Here is a 22,703-nt window from a genome sequence, read left to right as displayed (position 1 = left end):
GGCAGGCAGGCAGGCAGGCAGGCAGGCAGGCAGGCAGGCAGGCAGGCAGGCAGGCAGGCAGGCAGGCAGGCCAGCTCCTGGAGTTATTACTTCAGTGTCTTGGAGGGATGGAGAAGGATTATTTATTTTCTTTGATATCTTTTTTTCCCGTTAACGATGGCAATATCCAGGCTGGGCAGGAGGAAGAGGTGTCGCTGGGATGTGGATGTGATCTCAACTGATGTCATGGTAATCTGGCAGACTGAGCCAGGTTCAAAGATTGGTGCGGTGCCACAGTTTTGAGGAAAAGTCATTGGTCAAACCCAGGTGTTAGATTGGGTTCTTTGGAAGTAATTTTTACCAGAGTAGAGCAGGAACCCTGAGGGAACTCAAACCTGTCAGATGCCTGTGCCAATGTACGACTCATATTCAATAGAACCACCCAGAGCCTGTTTGGTTTTCCTGTTCTACCTGATCATTCTGGCACCCACCTGGTGTCCTAAATCAGTGCCTGATTAGAGGGGAATCATTTAAAAAGCAGTGGAACTGGCTTCCATGTCCAGAGTTGAATTTAAGGGACCTAGAGGATATGCAGTTACTTCTGTCAGTGATCTATGGCCTGCCAACATACAGAATACACATAGTTATGGGCAGGAATTGATCATTTTCTGCTCCATACCTGTTGACTGGCCTCTCTATGTCCAGCAGTTTGAGGATGGACTTGCCGTCCATGTCCGGCGGGACGTCCATGCCAGCGATGTCCAGGATGGTGGGCGCCAGGTCGATGTTCAGCACCATGTGAGGGTTGCTATGGAGACGCAGGGAGAGACAAGGGGACAAGGTTATTACGGCGCGTGTCAGATGGTATCTGGTTGGTTAACGTCAGCTGATGAGAGAGAGAGGGATGGAGAGCGAGAGAGTGAGAGAGAGAGAGAGAGAGAGAGAGAGAGAGAGAGAGAGAGCGAGAGAGAGAGAGAAAGTGTGTGTGTGAGAGAGAGAGAACTGAACTTTTCCCCCCCCCAGGAAAATGATTGATTTTGGGTTACTAGTCTGTGGCGACCTAAATGCCAGAACCGGACAAGAACCTGACACCCTCGGCACACAGGGGGCCAAACACCTGCCTGCAGGTGACAGCATCCCCTCCCCCATATGCTTAGGCACAACTATGATAACATAACCAACAAAAACGGTTCACAACTCCTGCAGCTCTGTCGCACGCTGGGTATCTACATAGTCAATGGTAGGCTTCGAGGGGACTCCTATGGTAGGTACACCTATAGCTCATCTCTTGGCAGTAGTACTGTAGACTACTTTATCACTGACCTCAACCCAGAGTCTCTCAGAGCGTTCACAGTCAGCCCACTGACACCGCTATCAGATCACAGCAAAATCACAGTCTACTTGAACAGAGCAATACTCAATCATCAAAGCCAAAGGAACTGAATAATATTAAGAAATGCTATACATGGAAGGAAAGTAGTGTGGAAACCTACCAAAAAATAATTAGGCAACAACAAATTCAATTCCTTTTAGACAACTTCCTGGACAAAATGTTCCACTGTAATGATTCCAAGATGTCGTAGCAGTCGGACATGTGTTTTGTCTTGTTTCGTCTTATCCCATGTAAATATCGTTTTCTTCCTTGTTTTTTTGGTATATATTTTGGATATATTTTAATCTCAGTTTCCATCTACGGACTGAATATACTCTCCTGCAACCCGCCTCACCCAATGTGGTACGTATCTGCTATTTTTATACTTTAGAACCAGAACCCCCATCAGTAGCTAGCCAGCTAACTAGCTACTAGCTAGTAGTCAGTTAGCCGCTGCTAGTGGTCTTCACCGTTAACTCGGACACCAGCAGGCCTCAGCTCGGTTAATTCCTGCCAGTCTGCACAGCTCGATATCAACCCAGAGCATATCGGACTGCTTTTTCTCTACCACATCTCCGATACACCTCAGCCACGCTCAAGGTCCTAAACGATATCATAACCTCCATCGATAAAAGACAGTACTGTGCAGCCGTATTCATCGACCTGGCCAAGGCTTCGGCTCTGTCAATCACCACATTCTTATCGGCAGACTCAACAGCCTTGGTATCTCAAATGACTGCCTTGCCTGGTTCACCAACTACTTCTCAGATAGAGTTCAGTGTGTCAATCGGAGGGCCTGTTGTCCGGACCTCTGGCACTCTATGGGGGTGTCACAGGGTTCAATTCTCGGGCCGACTCTTTTCTCTGTGTACATCAATGATGTCGCTCTTGCTGCTGGTGATTCTCTGATCCACCTCAATGCAGACGACACCATTCTGTATACATCTAGCCCTTCGCTGGACACTGTGTTAACCTGTTATGGCTAGGGGGCAGTATTTTCATGGCTGGATAAAAAACGTACCCGATTTAATCTGGTTACTACTCCTGCCCAGTAACTAGAATATGCATATAATTATTCGCTTTGGATGGAAAACACTCCAAAGTTTCTAAAACTGTTTGAATGGTGTCTGTGAGTATAACAGAACTCAAATGGCAGGACAAAACCTGAGAGATTCCTTTACAGGAAGTGGCCTGTCTGACCATTTCTTGAACTTCTTTGCCATCTCATTCAATTACAAAGGATCTCTGCTCTAACGTGACACTTCCTACGTCTTCCATAGGCTCTCAGAGCCCGGGAAAAAACAGAATGTCGTCATCCCAGCCCCAGGCTGAAACACATTATCGCCTTTCTCAAGTGGCCGATCAAGGGACTGTGGGCTTAGCCGCGTGCCCTGGCCGCCCCCGTCTTTGTGATTTTTCCTCTGTTTGCCGAAAAGGAGATTCCCGGTCGGAATATTATCGTTTTTTTACGAGATAAATTGCATAAAAATTGATTTTAAACAGCGGTTGACATGCTTCGAAGTACGGTAATGGAATATTTAGAATTTTTTTGTCACGATTTGCGCCATGCGCACGACCCTGATATACCATTTCGGAACGCACGAACAAAACGCCGCTATTCGGATATAACGATGGATTATTTGGGACCAAACCAACATTTGTTATTGAAGTAGCAGTCCTGGGAGTGCATTCTGACGAAGACAACAAAGGTAATAACATTTTTGTAATAGTAAATCTGATTTTGGTGAAGGCTAAACTTGCCGGGTGTCTAAATAGCTAGCCCGTGATGGCTGGGCTATGTACTTAGAATATTGCAAAATGTGCTTTCACCAAAAAGCTATTTTAAAATCGGACATATCGAGTGCATAGAGGAGTTCTGTATCTATAATTCTTAAAATAATTGTTATGCTTTTTGTGAACGTTTATCGTGAGTAATTTAGTAAATTGTTAGTATGCTAGTTCTGAACGTCACATGCTAATGTAAAAAGCTGTTTTTTGATATAAATATGAACTTGATTGAACAAAACATGCATGTATTGTATAACATAATGTCCTAGGTGTGTCATCTGATGAAGATCATCAAAGGTTAGTGCTACATTTAGCTGTCTTCTGGGTTTTTGTGACATTATATGCTAGCTTGAAAAATGGGTGTCTGATTATTTCTGGCTGGGTACTCTGCTGACATAATCTAATGTTTTGCTTTCGCTGTAAAGCCTTTTTGAAATCGGACAGTGTGGTTAGATAAAGGAGAGTCTTGTCTTTAAAATGCTGTGAAATAGTGATATGTTTGAAAAATTGAAGTTTTTGTATTTTTTGGAATTTGTCATTCGCGCCACCCCTATCATTGGATATTGGAGCAGGTGTTCCGCTAGCGGAACGTCTAGATGTAAGACCTCCAAACAAGCTTCAATGCCATACAACACTCCTTCCGTGGCCTCCAACTGCTTTTAAATGCTAGTAAAACTAAATGTATGCTCTTCAACCGATTGCTGCCCGCACCCGCCCGCCCAACTAGCATCACTACTTCTGACTTAGAATATGTGGACAACTACAAATACCTAGGTGTCTGGTTAGACTGTAAACTCTCCTTCCAGACTCATATTAAGCATCTCCAATCCAAATCCCCCATCATAGGCTCGCTCCCTTCACTCCCTCTATTCCCTACTAAGCATAATGGAATTGTTTTAAAACGGGCATACCATGAATTTTAGAACCCCTTTAGGTATAAAAAATATCAAAAAATTATTTGATAAAATATAGAATTTGTCCTTTACTACTATTGCCCATAGAAAAGCATTAAATAACACATTCATAAATGGTAAGGAATAAGGTTTTGAAGAATCTGTCCTATATCTAGGAGATTTAAGAATGCTCAGGAAATGTTTTTTTGGACACATATTAAACCCCTTATTTCTGATGAAAATAAACTACCTCTGGCACTAGAGGACTTAACACTAAGCGGTGATGTTCAACTGACTGTCTAAATCATCCAAACGAATGAGAGCAAAACAAAGTCAATCCCTCTGTGATCAGGCAGATGTTACCGTTCTTCTATTGTAATACAAATACAGTGAGGGGAAAAAAGTATTTGATCCTTGCTGATGTTGTACGTTTGCCCACTGACAAAGAAATGATCAGTCTATAATTTTAATGGTAGGTTAATTAGAACAGTGAGAGACAGAATAACAACAACAAAAAATCCAGAAAAACGCATGTCAAAAATGTTATAAATTGATTTGCATTTTAATGAGGGAAATAAGTATTTGACCCCTCTGCAAAACATGACTTAGTACTTGGTGGCAAAACCCTTGTTGGCAATCACAGAGGTCAGACGTTTCTTGTAGTTGGCCACCAGGTTTGCACACATCTCAGGAGGGATTTTGTCCCACTCCTCTTTGCAGATCTTCTCCAAGTCATTAAGGTTTCGAGGCTGATGTTTGGCATCTCGAACCTTCAGCTCCCTTCACAGATTTTCTATGCGATTAAGGTCTGGAGACTGGCTAGGCCACTCCAGGACCTTAATGTGCTTCTTCTTGAGCCACTCCTTTGTTGCCTTGGCCGTGTGTTTTGGGTCATTGTCATGCTGGAATACCCATCCACGACCCATTTTCAATGCCCTGGCTGAGGGAAGGAGGTTCTCACCCAAGATTTGACGGTACATGGCCCAGTCCATCGTCCCTTTGATGCGGTGAAGTTGTCCTGTCCCCTTAGCAGAAAAACACCCCCAAAGCGTAATGTTTCCACCTCCATGTTTGACGGTGGGGATGGTGTTCTTGGGGTCATAGGCAGCATTCCTCCTCCTCCCAACACGGCGAGTTGAGTTGATGCCAAAGAGCTCCATTTTGGTCTCATCTGACCACAACACTTTCACCCAGTTGTCCTCTGAATCATTCAGATGTTCATTGGCAAACTTCAGACGGGCATGTATATGTGCTTTCTTGAGCAGGGGGACCTTGCGGGCGCTGCAGGATTTCAGTCCTTCACGACGTAGTGTGTTACCAATTGTTTTCTTGGTGACTATGGTCCCAGCTGCCTTGAGATCATTGACAAGATCCTCTTGTGTAGTTCTGGGCTGATTCCTCACCGTTCTCATGATCATTGCAACTCCACAAGGTGCAATCTTGCATGGAGCCCCGGGCAGAGGGAGATTGACAGTTCTTTTGTGTTTCTTCCATTTGTGAATAATCACACCAACTGTTGTCACCTTCTAAGCTGCTTGGCGATGGTCTTGTAGCCCATTCCAGCCTTGTGTAGGTCTACAATCTTGTCCCTGACATCCTTGGAGAGCTCTTTGGTCTTGGCCATGGTGTAGAGTTTGGAATCTGATTGATTGATTGCTTCTGTGGACAGGTGTCTTTTATACAGGTAACAAGGTGAGATTAGGAGCACTCCATTTAAGAGTGTGCTCCTAATCTCAGCTTGTTACCTGTATAAAAGACACCTGGGAGACAGAAATCTTTTTGATTGAGATGGGGTCAAATACTTATTTCCCTCATTAAAATGCAAATCAATTTATAACATTTTTGACATGCGTTTTTCTGGATTTTTTTGTTGTTATTCTGTCTCTCACTGTTCAAATAAACCTACCATTAAAATTATAGACTGATCATTTCTTTGTCAGTGGGCAAACGTACAAAATCAGCAGGGGATCAAATACTTTATTTCCTCACTGTAGACATCACTCATCTCTTTCTCTCATCTCTATCTCTCTCTGTCAGTGGTCTTACGGAGTGATCAGGGGGATGTTACTGTTCTTCTATTGAAATATAATTAGACATGTCTACTCTTATCTCTCATCTCTATCTCTCTTTCTCTCTGCCAGTGGTCTTATGGAGTGATCAGGGGGATTGAGCAGCTCTATAGAGGATTTGGAGGATGTATAATGACACAAAAGGTTTGATGTTAGTATGTATGGATCAGTTCCACAGGGGTTACGTCATCTACAGGTCAGGACCCTTACAACCATATGATACAACAGCCCCTAGAACCTTACCTGGCTCCTGCCTCCACGTTGGGCCCTCGGATGTAGAAGGGAACTCGAATGTCAAACTCGTAGGGCATGGACTTGCCCTTGACCAAGCCAAACTGACCAATGTGGTAGCCATGGTCAGCTGTGTAGATGATATATGTGTTGTCCAGTTCTCCAGTTTCAGCCAGCATGTTATACACCTAGATCACAGGACAGATAGCATGTTATTCACCTAGAAAACAGGACAGATTGCATGTTATTCACCTAGAAAACAGGACAGATAGCATGTTATTCACCTAGAACACAGGACAGATAGCATGTTATTCACCTAGAACACAGGACAGATAGCATGTTATTCACCTAGAACACAGGACAGATAGCATGTTATACACCTAGAACACAGGACAGATAGCATGTTATTCACCTAGAAAACAGGACAGATAGCATGTTATACACCTAGAACACAGAACATATAAGATGTTATACACCTAGAACACAGAACAGGACAATAGAACGTACTGATGGTCTCTGCTAGGACAATAGAACGTACTGATGGTCTCTGCTAGGTCAATAGAATGTACTGATGGTCTCTGCTAGGACAATAGAACGTACTGATGGTCTCTGCTAGGACAATAGAACGTACTGATGGTCTCTGCTAGGTCAATAGAACGTGCTGATGGTCTCTGCTAGGTCAATAGAACGTACTGATGGTCTCTGCTAGGACAATAGAACGTACTGATGGTCTCTGCTAGGTCAATAGAACGTACTGATGGTCTCTGCTAGGACAATAGAACGTACTGATGGTCTCTGCTAGGACAATAGAACGTACTGATGGTCTCTGCTAGGCCAATAGAACGTACTGATGGTCTCTGCTAGGACAATAGAATGTACTGATGGTCTCTGCTAGGTCAATAGAACGTACTGATGGTCTCTGCTAGGTCAATAGAACGTACTGATGGTCTCTGCTAGGACAATAGAACGTACTGATGGTCTCTGCTAGGTCAATAGAACGTACTGATGGTCTCTGCTAGGACAATAGAATGTACTGATGGTCTCTGCTAGGACAATAGAACGTACTGATGGTCTCTGCTAGGTCAATGGAATGTAGTGATGGACAGGTACAGATGGAAAAGTGCAGAATGAATAATATATGATCATAATGTATCCCGTTTAGCAGACACTTTTATCTGGAGCAACTTACAGTTATGCGCGCATACATTTTACATAAGGGTGGTCCTGGCAATCGAACACACTACCCTGGTGTTGCGAACACCATGCTCTGCCAACAGAGCCGTAAAGGGATCCTGTAATTAGGGGGTCGCGCTAGGCTCACCTTCTCTACGCTGTCGTCCACAGAGAGCAGAGTCTGCAGCCTCTTCCTCTGTAGCATGTTGGTGAACTCCATGTGGATGGGCTTCATGGAACCAGTGTAACTCATGATCCAGTGCTTGTCCGGGTTCGGGGCATAGTTGTAGCTGGGAGTGCTGAGAGAAGACAGGGAGCAAAAGGGTTCAGAGGAGGTCATTGACATCGTATTGAAACATTGACAAAAGTATATTTTGAAAAGTTTTTTTGACTTTGAGTTTTAATTACACTTTAGGTGTAGAGGGATCACTCATAGACACAAAGTCCCCGTCACAATTAACTATTGACCCCAATCGAGCATAAATGGGTAATTGAAAACAGGTAGGTGATTCCATTGTTCTTGGTAGGTGATTCTATTGTTCTTGGTAGGTGATTCTATTGTTCTTGGTAGGTGATTCCATTGTTCTTGGTAGATGATTCCATTGTTTTTGGTAGGTGATTCTATTGTTCTTGGTAGATGATTCCATTGTTCTTGGTAGGTGATTCCATTGTTCTTGATAGGTGATTCCATTGTTCTTGGTTGTGATGGTTTAGTCTGTCTTTAATTAACAAGATCTATATTGTACAAAAATACAAATGTCTTCGGTGGAGCACCTCCACTGCATACTCCCCTGTGTGTGTGACTGCATCCATGTGTGTGTATGACTGCGTGTGTGTGTGAGGCAGGAGAGTAAATTACTTTATATGATGAACTATGTGACCAAAAGTATGTGGATACCTCTTCAAATTAGTGGATTCTATTTCAGCCACACTTGTTGCTGACAGGTCTATACAATCGGGCACATAGCCATGCAATCTCCATGGACAAACATTGGCAGTAGAATGGCCCATAATGAAGAGAATCTTGGTTTGGTGGATACCAGGAGAACGCTTCTTGCCCGAATGCATAGTTCCACCTGTAAAGTTTGGTGGAGGAGGAATAATGGTCTGGGGCTGTTTTTCGTGGTTCGGGCAAGGACCCATTAGTTCCAGTGAAGGGAAATCTTAACTCTACAGCATACAATGACATTCTATACGATTCTGTGCTTCCAACATTGTGGCAACGGTTTAGGGAAGGCCCTTTCCTGTTTCAGCATGACAATGCCCCTGTGCTCAAAGCGAGGTCCATACAGAAATGGTTTGTTGAGAACGGTGTGGAAGAACATGTCTGGCCTGCACAGAGCCCTGACCTCAACCACATTAAACACCTTTGGGAAGAATTGGAACGCTGACTGCGAGCCAGGCCTAATCGCCCAACATCAGTGCCTGATCTCATTAACGCTCTTGTGGCTGAATGGAAGCAAGTCTTCCCAGAAGAGTGGAGGCTGTTAAAGCAGTAAAGGGGGGACCAACTTCATATTAATGCCCATGATTTTGTGAATGAGATGTTCAACGGGCAGGTGTCCACATACTTTTGGTTAAGAAGTATAGATAAGGACAATGGGAGGAGGGGAATGTATTGGGGCTGGTGGCTGGCTGGTCATTGGTTAAATTAAAAAGTCTCTCTCCTGTGAGTTGTGCAGTGGGAGGATGTTGTGTGTGTGTGTGTGTGTGTGTGTGTGTGTGTGTGCGTGCGTGCGTGCGTGCGTTTGTGCGTTTGTGTCTGTGATTAATGACTAGGAGCACTGACTTTCATTACTCCTCCCTTCACACACGCACGCACGCACACATGCACACATGCACACACGCACACACACACACACAGCAGGAGTGTGTGTGTGAATTATCTCCAGAAAACAAATGGCTCTTATCATGTGATTGAGTTACTCCCTCCACTCTCACCTGTTCCCTCCATCTCACCCTCCCTCCACTACTCCCCCTCTTCCCCTCCATATCTGTCTTTCCTCTCTCCCTCGGTATCTCTCCCAGACGGTCCACTAGCTCTGTGGTGTATCTAAGCAGCTGTAATAGCTGTGACAGTTGGCAGCCCAGCGATAAAGGATCTCTCAGGATCATCTCAGGTTTGGTGTGATTAAAGGTAGATTTAGCATGCTTCCAGTGCTACTGCCACCATGAGACCCCCACCAGACCCCCACCAGACCTCCTCTAGACCCCCTCCAAACCCCCTATAGACCCCCGCCAGACCTCCTCTAGACCCCCTCCAAACCCCCTATAGACCTTCTCTAGACCCCCACCAGACCCCCTCCAAACCCCCTATAGACCTTCTCTAGACCCCCACCAGACCCCCACCAGACCTCCTCTAGACCCCCTCCAAACCCCCTATAGACCTCCTCTAGACCCCCACCAGAGCCCCTCCAAACCCCCTATAGACCTTCTCTAGACCCTCACCAGACCCCCACCAGACCTCCTCTAGACCCCCTCCAAACCCCCTATAAACCTTCTCTAGACCCCCACCAGACCCCCACCAGACCTCCTCTAGACCCCCTCCAACCCCCTATAGACCTCCTCCAGACCCCCAGCAGACCCCCTATAGACCTCCTCCAGACCCCCTATAGACCTCCTCCAGACCCCTATAGACCTCCACCAGACCCCCTCTAGACCTCCTCCAGACCCATATAGACCCCCACCAGACCTCCTCTAGACCCCCTCCAAACCCCCTATAGACCTCCTCTAGACCACCATCAGTCCCCCCTCTAGACACCCTCCAGACCCCTATAGACCCCCACCAGACACCCTCCAGATCCCCATCAGACCCCCTATAAACCTCCTCCAGACCCCCAGCAGACCCCCTATAGACCTCCTCCAGACCCCTATAGACCCCTTATAGACATCCTCCAGACCCCCATCAGGCCCCCTATAGACCTCCTCCAGACCCCCATCAGACCCCCCTATAGACCCCTCTAGACCCCCAGCAGACCCCCTATAGACCTCCAGACCACTATAGACCCCCTATAGACCTCCTCCAGACCCCCAGCAGACCCCCTATAGACCTCCTCCAGACCCCCTATAGACCTCCTCTAGACCCCCTATAGACCTCCCCCAGACCCCCTATAGACCTCCTCCAGACCCCCTATAGACCTCCTCCAGCCCCCTCTAGAACCCCACCAGACCACCATCAGACCCCTTCTAGACCCCTCTAGACCCCCAGCAAATCTATGGACCTCGACCAGACACCGTTTAAACCCCCTCAAGACCCCGTCAAGACCCCCTCTAGACCCCCACTAGCTCTGACTTTGTTGATAGCTACTTCACTGAGGAAAAACATTCTTCCTATGACTGTGATACGTGGTTGTCCCACCTAGCTATTTTAAGATGAATGCACTAACTGTTAGCCTCTCTGCTAAATGACTAATGTACATGTAAAAGTCTTGGCCAAAAGGGAGAGAGGCTGCAGCCTGTTCTATATCTCACTCCCCCTTAATTTCTCTTCCTCCCTCTTTCTCTCACCCTGCTGGGTCTCTCCACTGTATTGGACAATGTGTAATCCGTTCAATCCTTGCAGGTCTCTCTCTCTTCCCTCTCTCACATCTAAGACTCCCAGCTGCTTTTGAACGGCTAAGCTATTTCCTCTTAAAAGGGGAGGGAAATATCGGGTTGTTGGGGTCAGGGACAATCCCCACTGGGTCTCAGAGGCAATCAACCATTTTTTTTCTCTCTGCCACACAGAACAACTTCCAATAACCGAGTGGGAGACGGAATTGCAGAGAAGATAGAAAAGTGAGGATTTTCACGGTTGGAGATTGGATGCTATAGGGGGCTGTAGAGGGGTTTTGACACCAGGGCATGGTGGGAGAAGGGGTGAAGTTACGAGGTTATGGTGGGAGGGGAGGAGATTTGGGACGGGAGGGGGCAATAAGGTCTTTGATGGATGGAGGAAGTGAGAGGAAGAGGTTGATAGGAGGTTTCCATGGTGCAGGGGGATTAATTACTGGGAGTTAAAGGGTGCTAGCTGTGTAGCTAAGCAGGGCTAACTGAACGGCTGTTCGGAGGGATTTGACATGGTGGATGATTGGGGTAACTATAGGGAGGCCAAGGGTGTTCTGATGAATTAATGAGAGGCAAGAAGGGGTTCTCAGAGTTGGTCAAATACACTGTGACACAGTGACACAGTACTGTAGGAGAGAGAAGAGTTGGTGTGAAAAGTGAGCCTGAAACTAAAACATAGTCCTTTAAAAAGTGAAAAGTTCCTCAGAGAAACGTAATGAAGGCTGACAGGCCACCAGCTGATTAAAGCACTTTACAGAGGAAAGAGATCCAGAGTACTTCTGAGGCAAGTAAACAGCAGCACATAAAATACCACAGTCCTGAGCAGGGGAGAGTGGCATTAGAGTGGGCTCAGTTGACACTAATTGGGAGCAATTGGCACCCTACACTATTCCATATATAGTGCACTACTTTTGACCAGGGCCCATTGTAGTGAGGTAATATCTATCATATACTGTATGTACAGTATATTATATATACCTCAAATGCGATCTGTGATAAGAGTATGCAACTAGCCTATTAAAATGTTTAGCTGACTCCATAAAGATGATTTAGCAATAGGCAAGAGACTATAGTTGAGTTAAAGGAATAAACTACCAAGAAAGGTCTGAGAGTTGTCTATCAAAGGCAAATAGACTTAATATCATTGTATAATGAACTAAATATTATAAAAGGCATAAAGGTAAAGTTACAAAGCATTAACAAGCATTACAAGGTATTATTATAAGCATGATCAGAGCGGGAAGGACAGAGAAAAAGAAACCATGACTTATGCCATGGCCCATAGCTATTGGGGGAGAGAGAGACAAAGTAAAAAGTAAAGCCCCTTTGAAGACAGTGTATTGTTGTTGACTGATTACTGTAAAGTTATCCTCCAATCAAATATTGGACCTACGTGATGTTATCACAACAGAACCTACTGCTTCACAGATGTGGGACAAAATGGGGGATGTGGAGAGCAACACAGAGGAGGCTGAATTCCAGAGAAGACAATAAAAACTTTTGCATAGAGTGTTGATGAAAGAGAGGTCGGGATTTGGCAGTGGTGGAAAAAGTACTAAATTGTCATACTTGAGTAAAAGTAAAGATACCTTAATAGAAAATGACTCGAGTAAAAGTGAAAGTCACCCAGTAAAATACTACTTGAGTAAAAATCTAAAAGTATTTGGTTTTAAATGTACTTAAGTATCAAAAGTAAATGTGTAAATCATTTCAAATTCCTTATATTAAGCCAACCAGACGGCATCATTTTCTTGTTCTTTAAGTTTACGGATAGCCAGGGGCACACTCCAACACTCAGACATAATTTACAAACCAAACATTTATGTTTAGTGAGTCCGCCAGGTCAGAGGCAGTAGGGATGTCCAGGGATGTTCTCTTGATAAGTGTGTGAATTAGACCATTTTTAATGTATCTGTGATCCATATCTGTATTCCCAGTCATGTGAAATCCATAGATTAGGGCCTGATGAATTTATTTCAGTTGACTGATTTCCTTTAAACTGTAACTCAGTAAACTCTTTGAAATTGTGCATGTTGCGTTTACAGTGCATTCGGAAAGTATTCAGACCCCTTGACTTTTTCCACATTGTTACGTTACAGCCTTATTCTATAATTTATTAAATTAAAAAATATCCTCATCAATCTATACACAATACCCCATAAAGACAAAGTGGAAACAGGTCCATAGAAATTTTAACAAATGTATAAAAAGGAAAAAACTGAAATATCACATTTACATAAGTATTCAGACCCTTTGCTATGAGACTCAAAATTGAGCTCAGGTTTCCAATCTACAACTTGATTAGAGTCTACCTGTGGTAAATTAAATTGATTGGGCATGATTTGGAAAGGCACACACCTGTCTATATAAGATCCCACAGTTGACAGCGCATGTCAGAGCAAAAATCAAGGTCGAAGTAATTGTCCGTAGAGCTCCGAGACAGGATTATGTCAAGGTACAGATCTGGGGAAGGGTACTAAAAATGTTCTGCAGTATTGAAGGTCCCCAAGAACACAGTGGACTCCATCATTCTTAAATGGAAGAAGTTTGGAACCACCCAGACTCTTCCTAGAGCTGGCCGCCCGGCCAAACTGAGCAATCGGGGGAGAAGGGCCTTGGTCAGGGAGGTGACCAAGAACTCGACGGCCAATCTGACAGAGCTCCAGAGATCCTCTGTGGAGATGGGAGAATTTCCAGAAGGACAACCATATCTGCAGCACTCTACCAATCAGGCCTTTATGGTAGAGTGGCCAGACAGAAACCAGTCCTCAGTAAAAGGCACATGACAACCTGCTTGGAGTTTCCTAAAATGCACCTAAAGGACTCTGACAATGAGAAACAAGATTCTCTGGTCTGATGAAATCAAGATGGAACTCTTTGAACTGAATGGCAAGCGTCACGTCTTGAGGAAACCTGGCACCATCCCTACGGTGAAGCATGGTGGTGGCAGCATCATGCTGTGGGGATGTTTTTCAGTGGCAGAGACTGGGAGAGTAGTCAGGATTGAGGCAAAGATGAACGGAGCAAAGTACAGAGAGATCCTTGATGAAAACCTGCTCCAGACCACTCAGGGCCTCAGACTGAGGGTGAAGGTTCACCTTCCAACAGGACAATGACCCTAAGCACACAGCCAAGACAATGCAGGAGTGGCTTTGGGACAAGTCTCTGAATGTCCTTGAGTGGCCCAGCCAGAGCCCAGACTTGAACCCTATCAAACATCTCTGGAGAGACCTGAAAATAGCTGTGCAGCGACGCTCCCCATAAAACCTGACATAGATTGAGACGATCTGCAGAAAAAAATGGTAGAAACTCCTCAAATACTGGTGTGCCAAGCTTGTAGCGTCATACGCAAGAAGACTCGAGGCTGTAATCGCTGCCAAAGGTGCTTCAACAAAGTATTAATTAAAGGGTCTGAATACTTATGTACATTTTTATAAATGTGTAACATTTTCAAAAAAACAGATTTTGCTCTGTCATTATGGGGTATTGTGTGTAGATTCATGAGGGGAAAACTATTTAATCCATTTTAGAATAAAGCTGTAACGTAACAAAATGTGGAAATGTCAAGGGGTCTGAATACTTTCCGAATGCACTGTATATTTTTGTTCGGTGTAGAATGATGGCAGAGTCAGTGAAACACTCATTTAATGGAATAGTTTGACATTTTTTGTCACGAAATGCGCTCGCGCGTCACCCTTCGAGATACTGACCTGAGCGCACGAACAAAACAGAGGTATTTGGATATAACTATGGATTATTTAGAACCAAAACAACATTTGTTGTTGAAGTAGAAGTCCTGGGAGTGCATTCTGACAAAGAACAGCAAAGGTTATCCAATTTTTCTTATAGTAAATCTGAGTTTGGTGAGGGCCAAACTTGGTGGGTGTCAAATTAGCTAGTCGTGATGGCTGGGCTATCTACTCAGAATATTGCAAAATTTGCTTTCGCCGAAAAGCTATTTTAAAATCGGACACCGCGATTGCATAAAGGAGTTCTGTATCTATAATTCTTAAAATAATTGTTATGTATTTTGTGAACGTTAATCGTGAGTAATTAAGTAAATTCACCGGAAGTTTGAGGTGGGTATGCTAGTTCTGAACATCACATGCTAATGTAAAAAGCTGTTTTTTGATATAAATATGAACTTGATTGAACAAAACATGCATGTATTATATAACATAATGTCCTGGGAGTGTCATCTGATGAAGATCATCAAAGGTTAGTGCTGCATTTAGCTGTGGTTTTGGTTTTTGTGACATGTATGCTTGCTTTGAAAATGGCTGTGAGATTATTTTTGGCAGGGTACTCTCCTGACATAATCTAATGTTTTGCTTTCGTTGTAAAGCCTTTTTGAAGTCGGACAGTGTGGTTAGATTAATGAGAGTCTTGTCTTTAAAATGGTGTAAAATAGTCATATGTTTGAGAAATTGAAGTTATAGCATTTATGAGGTATTTGTATTTCGTGCCACGCGATTCCACTGGCTTGCGTCCCACCTTGCCCAGGGAGGTTAAAAGCAATTAGGATCCATCAAGCAGTTTCATGAGGTAGTCACCTGGAATGCGTTTCAATTAACAGGTGTGCCATCTTAAAAGTACATTTGTGGAATGTCTTTCCTTCTTAATGCATTTGAGCCAATCAGATGTGTTTGACAAGGTAGGGGTGGTATACAGAAGATGGCCCTATTTGGTGAAATACCAAGTCCATATTACCTCTGATGAGCTTGCCTCCACAATCACCCGACCTCAACCCAATTGAGATGGTTTTGGATGAGTTGGACCGCAGAGTGAAGGTTAAGCAGCCAACAAGTGCTCAGCATATGTGGGAAATCCTTCAAGTCTGTTGGAAAAGCATTCCAGGTGAAGCTGGTTGAGAGAATGCCAAGAGAAGCAAAGCTGTCATCAAGGCAAAGGGTGGCTACTTTGAAGAATCTAAAATGTATTTTGATTTGTTTAACACTTTTTTGGTTACTACATGATTCCATATGTGTTGTTTCATACTTTTGATGTCTTCACTATTATTCTATAATGTAGAAAATAGTGAAAATAAAGAAAAACCCTTGAATGAGTAGGTGTGTCCAAACTTTTGACTGGTACTGTATATATATGTATATATACATCAGAGGTATATATATATATATATATATATATATATATATATACACTACCGTTCAAAAGTTTGGGGTCACTTAGAAATGTCCTTGTTTTTTAAAGAAAAGCACATTTTTGTCCATAAAAATGACATCAAATTGCTCAGAAATACACTGTAGACATTGTTAATGTTGTAAATGACTATTGTAGCTGGAAACGGCTGATTTTTTTATGGAATATCTACATAGGTGTACAGAGGCCCATTATCAGCAACCATCACTCCTGTGTTTCAATGGCACGTTGTGTTAGCTAATCCAAGTTTATCATTTTAAAAGGCTAATTGATTATTAGAAAACCCTTTTGCAATTATGTTAGCACAGCAGAAAACTGTTGTGCTAATTAAAGAAGCAATGAAACTGGCCTTCTTTAGACTAGTTGAGTGTCTGGAGCATCAGCATTTGTGGGTTCGATTACAGGCTCAAAATGGCCAGAAACAAATAACTTTCCTCTGAAACTCGTCAGTCTATTCTTGTTCTGAGAAATGAAGGCTATTCCATGCGAGAAATTGCCAAGAAACTGAAGGTCTCGTACAACACTGTGTACTACTCCCTTCACAGAACAGCACAAACTGGCTCTAACCCGAATAGAAAGAGTGGGAGGCACCGATGCATAACTGAGCAAGAGGACAAGTACATTAGAGTGTCTAGTTTGAGAAACAGACGCCTCACAAGTCCTCAACTGGCAGCTTCATTAAATAGTACCCGCAAAACACCAGTCTCAACGTCAACAGTGAAGAGGCGACTCCGGGATGCAGGCCTTCTAGGCAGAGTTGCAAAGAAAAAGCCATATCTCTGTCCAGTGTTTGTGTTCTTTTTCCCATCTTAATCTTTTCTTTTTATTGTCCAGTCTGAGATTTTTCTTTGCAACTCTGCCTGGAAGGCCAGCATCCCGGAGTCGCCTCTTCTCTGTCGACGTTGTAGTGTTGTGTAGTGTAGTGGTGTGTGGTGTAATGTAGTGGTGTTTGGTGTAATGTTGTGTAGTGGTGTGTAGTGTGGTGTAGTGTTGCGTTGTGTTGTGTAGTGGTGTGTAGTGGTGTTGTGTAGTGTGGTGGTGTGTAGTGTGGTGTAGTGTTGCGTTGTGTTGTGTAGTGGTGTGTAGTGGTGTTGTGTAGTGTGGTGGTGTGTAGTGTAGTGTAGTGTGGTGTAGTGTGGTGTTGTGTAGTGGTATGTAGTGTAGTGTGGTGTAGTGGTGTGTTGTGTAGTGGTGTGTAGTGTGGTGTAGTGTAGTGTAGTGTGGTGTAGTGTGGTGTTGTGTAGTGGTATGTAGTGTATGGTACTGTAGGGGTGTGGTGTGTATTGTAGTGTGTAATATGGTGTAGTGGTGTAGTGTTGTGGTGTGTAGTGGTGTGTAGTGGTGTAGTGTTGTGGTGTGTAGTGTAGTGGTGTAGTGTAGTGTAGTAGTGGTGTAGTGTGTAATATGGTGTAGTGGTGTAGTGTGTAATATGGTGTAGTGGTGTAGTGGTGTAGTGGTGTGTAGTGTTGTGGTGTGTAATGTAGTGGTGTGTAGTGGTGTGTAATGTTGTGGTGTGTAGTGGTGTGTAGTGGTGTGTAGTGTAGTGGTGTGTAGTGGTGTGTAGGGTAGTGGTGTAGTGTGTAATATGGTGTAGTGGTTGTGTAGTGGTGTGTAGTGGTGTGTAGTGGTGTGTAGTGTAGTGGTGTGTAGTGGTGTGTAGTGGTGTGTCGTGTAGTGGTGTGTCGTGTAGTGGTGTGTAATGGTGTGTCGTGTAGTGGTGTGTAGTGGTGTGTAGTGTAGTGGTGTAGTGTGTAATATGTTGTAGTGGTGTAGTGTTGTGGTGTGTAATGTAGTGTAGTGGTGTGTAGTGTAGTGTGGTGTGCTGTGGTGGTGTGTAATGTAGTGGTGTGTAGTGGTGTGTAGTGTAGTGTTGTGTAGTTGTGTGTTCTGTATTGTAGTGTGATGATGTGTAGTGTAGTGGTGTAGTGGTGTGTAGTGGTGTGGTGTGTAGTGTAGTGGTGTGTAGTGTAGTAGTGCGGTGTGTAGTGTAGTATAGTGCTGGGTAGTGTTGTGTAGCGTAGTGCAGCGTAGTGTAGTGTAGTGTAGTGTAATGTCATGATGTGTAGTGTAGTGTAGTGCAGTGTAGTGCAGTGTAGTGTAGTGTACTGTAGTGGTGTGTAGTAAAAAGACCAACTGAAATTTCATCCTGTTTTGGTGGGATGGATATGGCCTGCCTGGTGATTAGTTAATAGAACAATAAGAAAGAGAGTTCCAAACCTATCTGCCAGTTTTCCACTCAGACCACTCCCAGAGTCCTGACAACATTCTTGCTTGAGAAATTGCTCTTTGGTAAGAAGCTATTTATTTATTGACAATTTTAATTGAAAACAATCACAGTTAGGTACGTACTTAATTGTTACGCGGGAATGATTTGATAATGAGATAAAAATGGCTGCATTAGACCTTTAACATTGTCTTCAAGTAAAGGGAAATATCTGCTCCAGTGAGCAATGTGTAATCTTCCCCAGAATACCCCCCTCCCCCCCTCTCTGCTAATGTGCTGCTTGGCAGAGCTGGTAACAGTGGAACATCTTTCATGTTCTCTCTCTCTCTGGCTCTCTTTCTCTCTCTGGCTCTCTTTCTCTCGCTCTCTCTGGCTCGCTGTCTCTCTCTCTGGCTCGCTGTCTCTGTCTCTCTCTCTCTGTCTCTCTCTCTCTCTGTCTCTCTCTCTCTCTGTCTCTCTCTCTCTCTGTCTCTCTCTCTGTCACTCTCTTTCTCTCTCTCTCAATTTAATTTCAATTTAAGGGGCTTTATTGGCAAGGGAGAGCGAGAGAGAGAAATAAGATCAAATTCAAGAGAGCGAGAGAGAGAGAAAGAAAAGAAGAGACAGAGAGAGAGAAAGACAGTGCAAGAGAGAGAAAGAGAGAGATTTCACTTTTGTTTATTATCTAGTTCACTTGCTTTGGCAATGTAAACACTTTTCCCATGCCAATAAAGCCCCTTAAATTGAGAGAGAGAGAGAGCGAGCCAGAGAGAGCGAGAGAGAGAGAGCCAGAGAGAGAGAGAGAGCCAGAGAGAGAGAGAGAGAGAGATGTTCCACTGTTACCAGCTCTGCCAAGCAGCACATTAGCAGAGAGGGGGGGGGGGTATTCTGGGGAAGATTACACATTGCTCACTGGAGCAGATATTTCCCTTTACTTGAAGACAATGTTAAAGGTCTAATGCAGCCATTTTTATCTCATTATCAAATCATTCCCGCGTAACAATTAAGTACGTACCTAACTGTGATTGTTTTCAATTAAAATTGTCAATAAATAAATAGCTTCTTAGCAAAGAGCAATTTCTCAAGCAAGAATGTTGTCAGGACTCTGGGAGTGGTCTGAGTGGAAAACTGGCAGATAGGTTTGGAACTCTCTTTCTTATTGTTCTATTAACTAATCACCAGGCAGGCCATATCCATCCCACCAAAACAGGATGAAATTTCAGTTGGTCTTTTCAAAAAGCTCTTACAAGGAAAGGACATTATCATAATTTTCACAATTTCACAGTATAATTCCAACCTCATAGTGTGGAATATATATATATATATATATATATATATATATATATATATATATATATATATAGTACCAATCAAAAGTTTGGACACACCTACTCATTCAAGGGTTTTTCTTTATTTTTACTATTTTCTACATTGTAGAATAATAAAAAGAAGATATCAAAGAAGACATCAAAACTATGAAATAACACATATGGAATAGAGGTCGACCGATTATGGTTTTTCAACGCCGCTACCGATACCGATTATTTGAGGGCCTTAAAAGCCACTGCCGATTAAATGGCTGATTTTTTTGTTTATTTATTTGTAATAATGACAATTACAACAATACTGAATGAACACTTATTTTAACTTAATATAATACATAAATAAAATCAATTTAGCCTCAAATAAATAATGAAAAATGTTCAATTTGGTTTAAATAATGCAAAAACAAAGTGTTGGAGAAGAAAGTAAAAGTGCAATATGTGCCATGTAAGAAAGCTAACGTTTAAGTGCCTTGCTCAGAACATGGGAACATATGAAAGCTGGTGGTTCCTTTTATCATGAGTCTTCAATATTCCCAGGTAAGAAGTATAGGTTGTAGTTATTATAGGAATTATAGGACTATTTCTCTCTATACGATTTGTATTTCATATACCTTTGACTATTGGATATTCTTATAGGCACTTTAGTATTGCCAGTGTAACAGTATAGCTTCCGTCCCTCTCTTCGCTCCTACTTGGGCTCGAACCAGGAACACATCGACAACAGCCACCCTCAAAGCAGCGTTACCCATGTAGAGCAAGGGGAACAACTACTCCAAGTCTCAGAGCGAGTGACGTTTGAAACGCTATTAGCGTGCACCCGCTAACTAGCTAGCCATTTCACATCGGTTACACCAGCCTAATCTTGGGAGTTGACAGGCTTGAAGTTATAAACATGCATTGCATTGCGAAGAGCTGCTGGCAAAACGCACGAAAGTGCTGTTTGAATGAATGCTTACGAGCCTGCTGCTGCCTACCACCGCTCAGTCAGACTGCTCTATCAAATCATAGACTTAATTATAATATAATAAACACACAGAAATACGAGCCTTAGGTCATTAATATGGTAGAATCCGGAAACTATCATCTCGAAAACAAAACGTTTTTTTCTTTCAGTGAAATACGGAACCGTTCCGTATTTTATCTAACGGGTGGCATCCCTAAATCTAAATATTCCTGTTACATTGCACAACCTTCAATGGTATGTCATAATTACGTAAAATTCTAGCAAATTAGTTCGCAACGAGCCAGGCAATGAACACAAGAGCAGTGACACAATTTCATGTTAGCAGGCAATATTAACTAAATATGCAGGTTTAAAAATATATACTTGTGTATTGATTTTAAAGAAAGGCATTGATGTTTACGGTTAGGTACATTGGTGCAACGACAGTGCTTTTTTCGCAAATGCGCTTGTTAAATCATCACCCGTTTGGCGAAGTAGGCTGTGATTTGATGAGAAATTAATAGGCACCGCATCGATTATATGCAACGCAGGACACATTAGATAAACTAGTAATATCTCAACCATGTGTAGTTAACTAGTGATTATGTTAAGATTGCTAGTTTTTTATAAGATAAGTTTAATGCTAGCTAGCAACTTACCTTGGCTTCTTGCTGCCCTCGAGTAACAGGTAGTCAGCCTGACATGCAGGCTCCTCGTGGAGTGCAATGTAAGGCAGGTGGTTAGAGCGTTGGACTAGTAACCAGAAGGTCGCAAAAACGAATCCCGAATCCCCCCTGAACAAGGGAGTTAACCCCCGTTCCAAGGCCGTCATTGAATATAAGAATGTGTTCTTATATATATATATTTTTAATCGGCAAATCGGTTGCCAAAAATACCGATTACCAATTGTTATGAAAACTTGAAATCGGCCCTAATTAATCGGCCATTCTGATTAATCGGTCGACCTCTAATATGGAATCATGTAGTAACCAAAAAAGGGTTACACAAATCAAAATATATTTTATATTCTTCAAAGTAGCCACTCATTGCCTTGATGACAGCATTGCACACTCTTGGCATTCTCTCAACCAGCTTCACCTGGAATGCTTTTCCAACAGCCTTGATGAAGGAGTTCCCACACATGCTGAGCACTTGTTGGCTGCTTTTCCTTCACTCTGCTGTCCAACTCATCTCAAACCATCTCAATTGGGTTGAGGTTGGGTGATTGTGGAAGCCAGGTCATCTGATGTAACACTCCACCACTCTCCTTCTTGGTCAAATAGCCCCTACACAGCCTGGAGGTGTGTTGGGTCATTGTCCTGTTGAAAAACAAATGATAGTCCCACTAAGTGCAAACCAGATGGGATGGCTTATCGCTGCAGAATGCTGTGGTAGCCATGCTGATTGTGTGCCTTGAATTCTAAAAAAATCACTGACAGTGTCACCAGTAAAGCACTCCCACACGTCACACCTCCTCCTCCATGCTTCACAGTGGAAACCACATATGCGGAGATCATCCGTTCACCTACTCTGCTTCTCAAGGACAGATTTCAAGGACAAAGGACAGACTTCTACCGGTCTAATGTCCATTGCTCGTGTTTCTTGGCCCATGCTAGTCTCTTCTTGGTGTCCGTTAGTAGTGGTTTCTTTGCAGCAATTCGACCAGGAAGGCCTGATTCACTCAGTCTCCTCTGAACAGTTGATGTTGAGATGTGTCTGTTACTTGAATTCTGTGAATAATTTATTTGGGCTGCAATTTCTGAGGCTGGTAACTCTAATAACCTTATCCTCTGCAGCGGAGGTAACTCTGGGTCTTCCTTTCCTGTGGCGATCCTCATGACAGCCAGTTGCATCATAGCACTTGATGGTTTTTGCGACTGCACTTGAAGAAACTTTCAATGTTCTTGACATTTTCCGTATTGACTGACCTTCATGTCTTAAAGCAATGATGGACTGTCGTTTCTCTTATTTGATCTGTTCTGCCATTATATGGACTTGGTCTTTTACCAAATAGGGCTATT

General features: G+C 43.3%; 1 protein-coding gene across 8 annotated transcripts in view; it reads right to left on the bottom strand.

Annotated features, from left to right (window-relative positions):
- The window catches only part of LOC106566486 (extracellular sulfatase Sulf-2), a 283,200-nt gene that overhangs the window by 24,932 nt on the left and 235,565 nt on the right, over positions 1–22,703 (bottom strand). For all 8 annotated transcript variants that reach the window (XM_045692954.1, XM_045692955.1, XM_045692956.1 and 5 more), the window contains 3 exons: positions 7,654–7,804; positions 6,345–6,520; positions 659–787 (listed from right to left, as the gene is read on the bottom strand). In XM_045692954.1, the coding sequence (XP_045548910.1) occupies positions 659–787; positions 6,345–6,520; positions 7,654–7,804 (456 nt within the window). The remainder of the gene's footprint in view (positions 1–658; positions 788–6,344; positions 6,521–7,653; positions 7,805–22,703) is intronic.

The sequence above is a fragment of the Salmo salar genome, chromosome ssa13 (assembly GCF_905237065.1).
Source record: "Salmo salar chromosome ssa13, Ssal_v3.1, whole genome shotgun sequence".
Lineage (NCBI taxonomy): Eukaryota > Metazoa > Chordata > Actinopteri > Salmoniformes > Salmonidae > Salmo > Salmo salar.
Note: the sequence above shows the minus strand (reverse complement) of the source record. Positions and strands in the feature narration are given on the sequence as shown.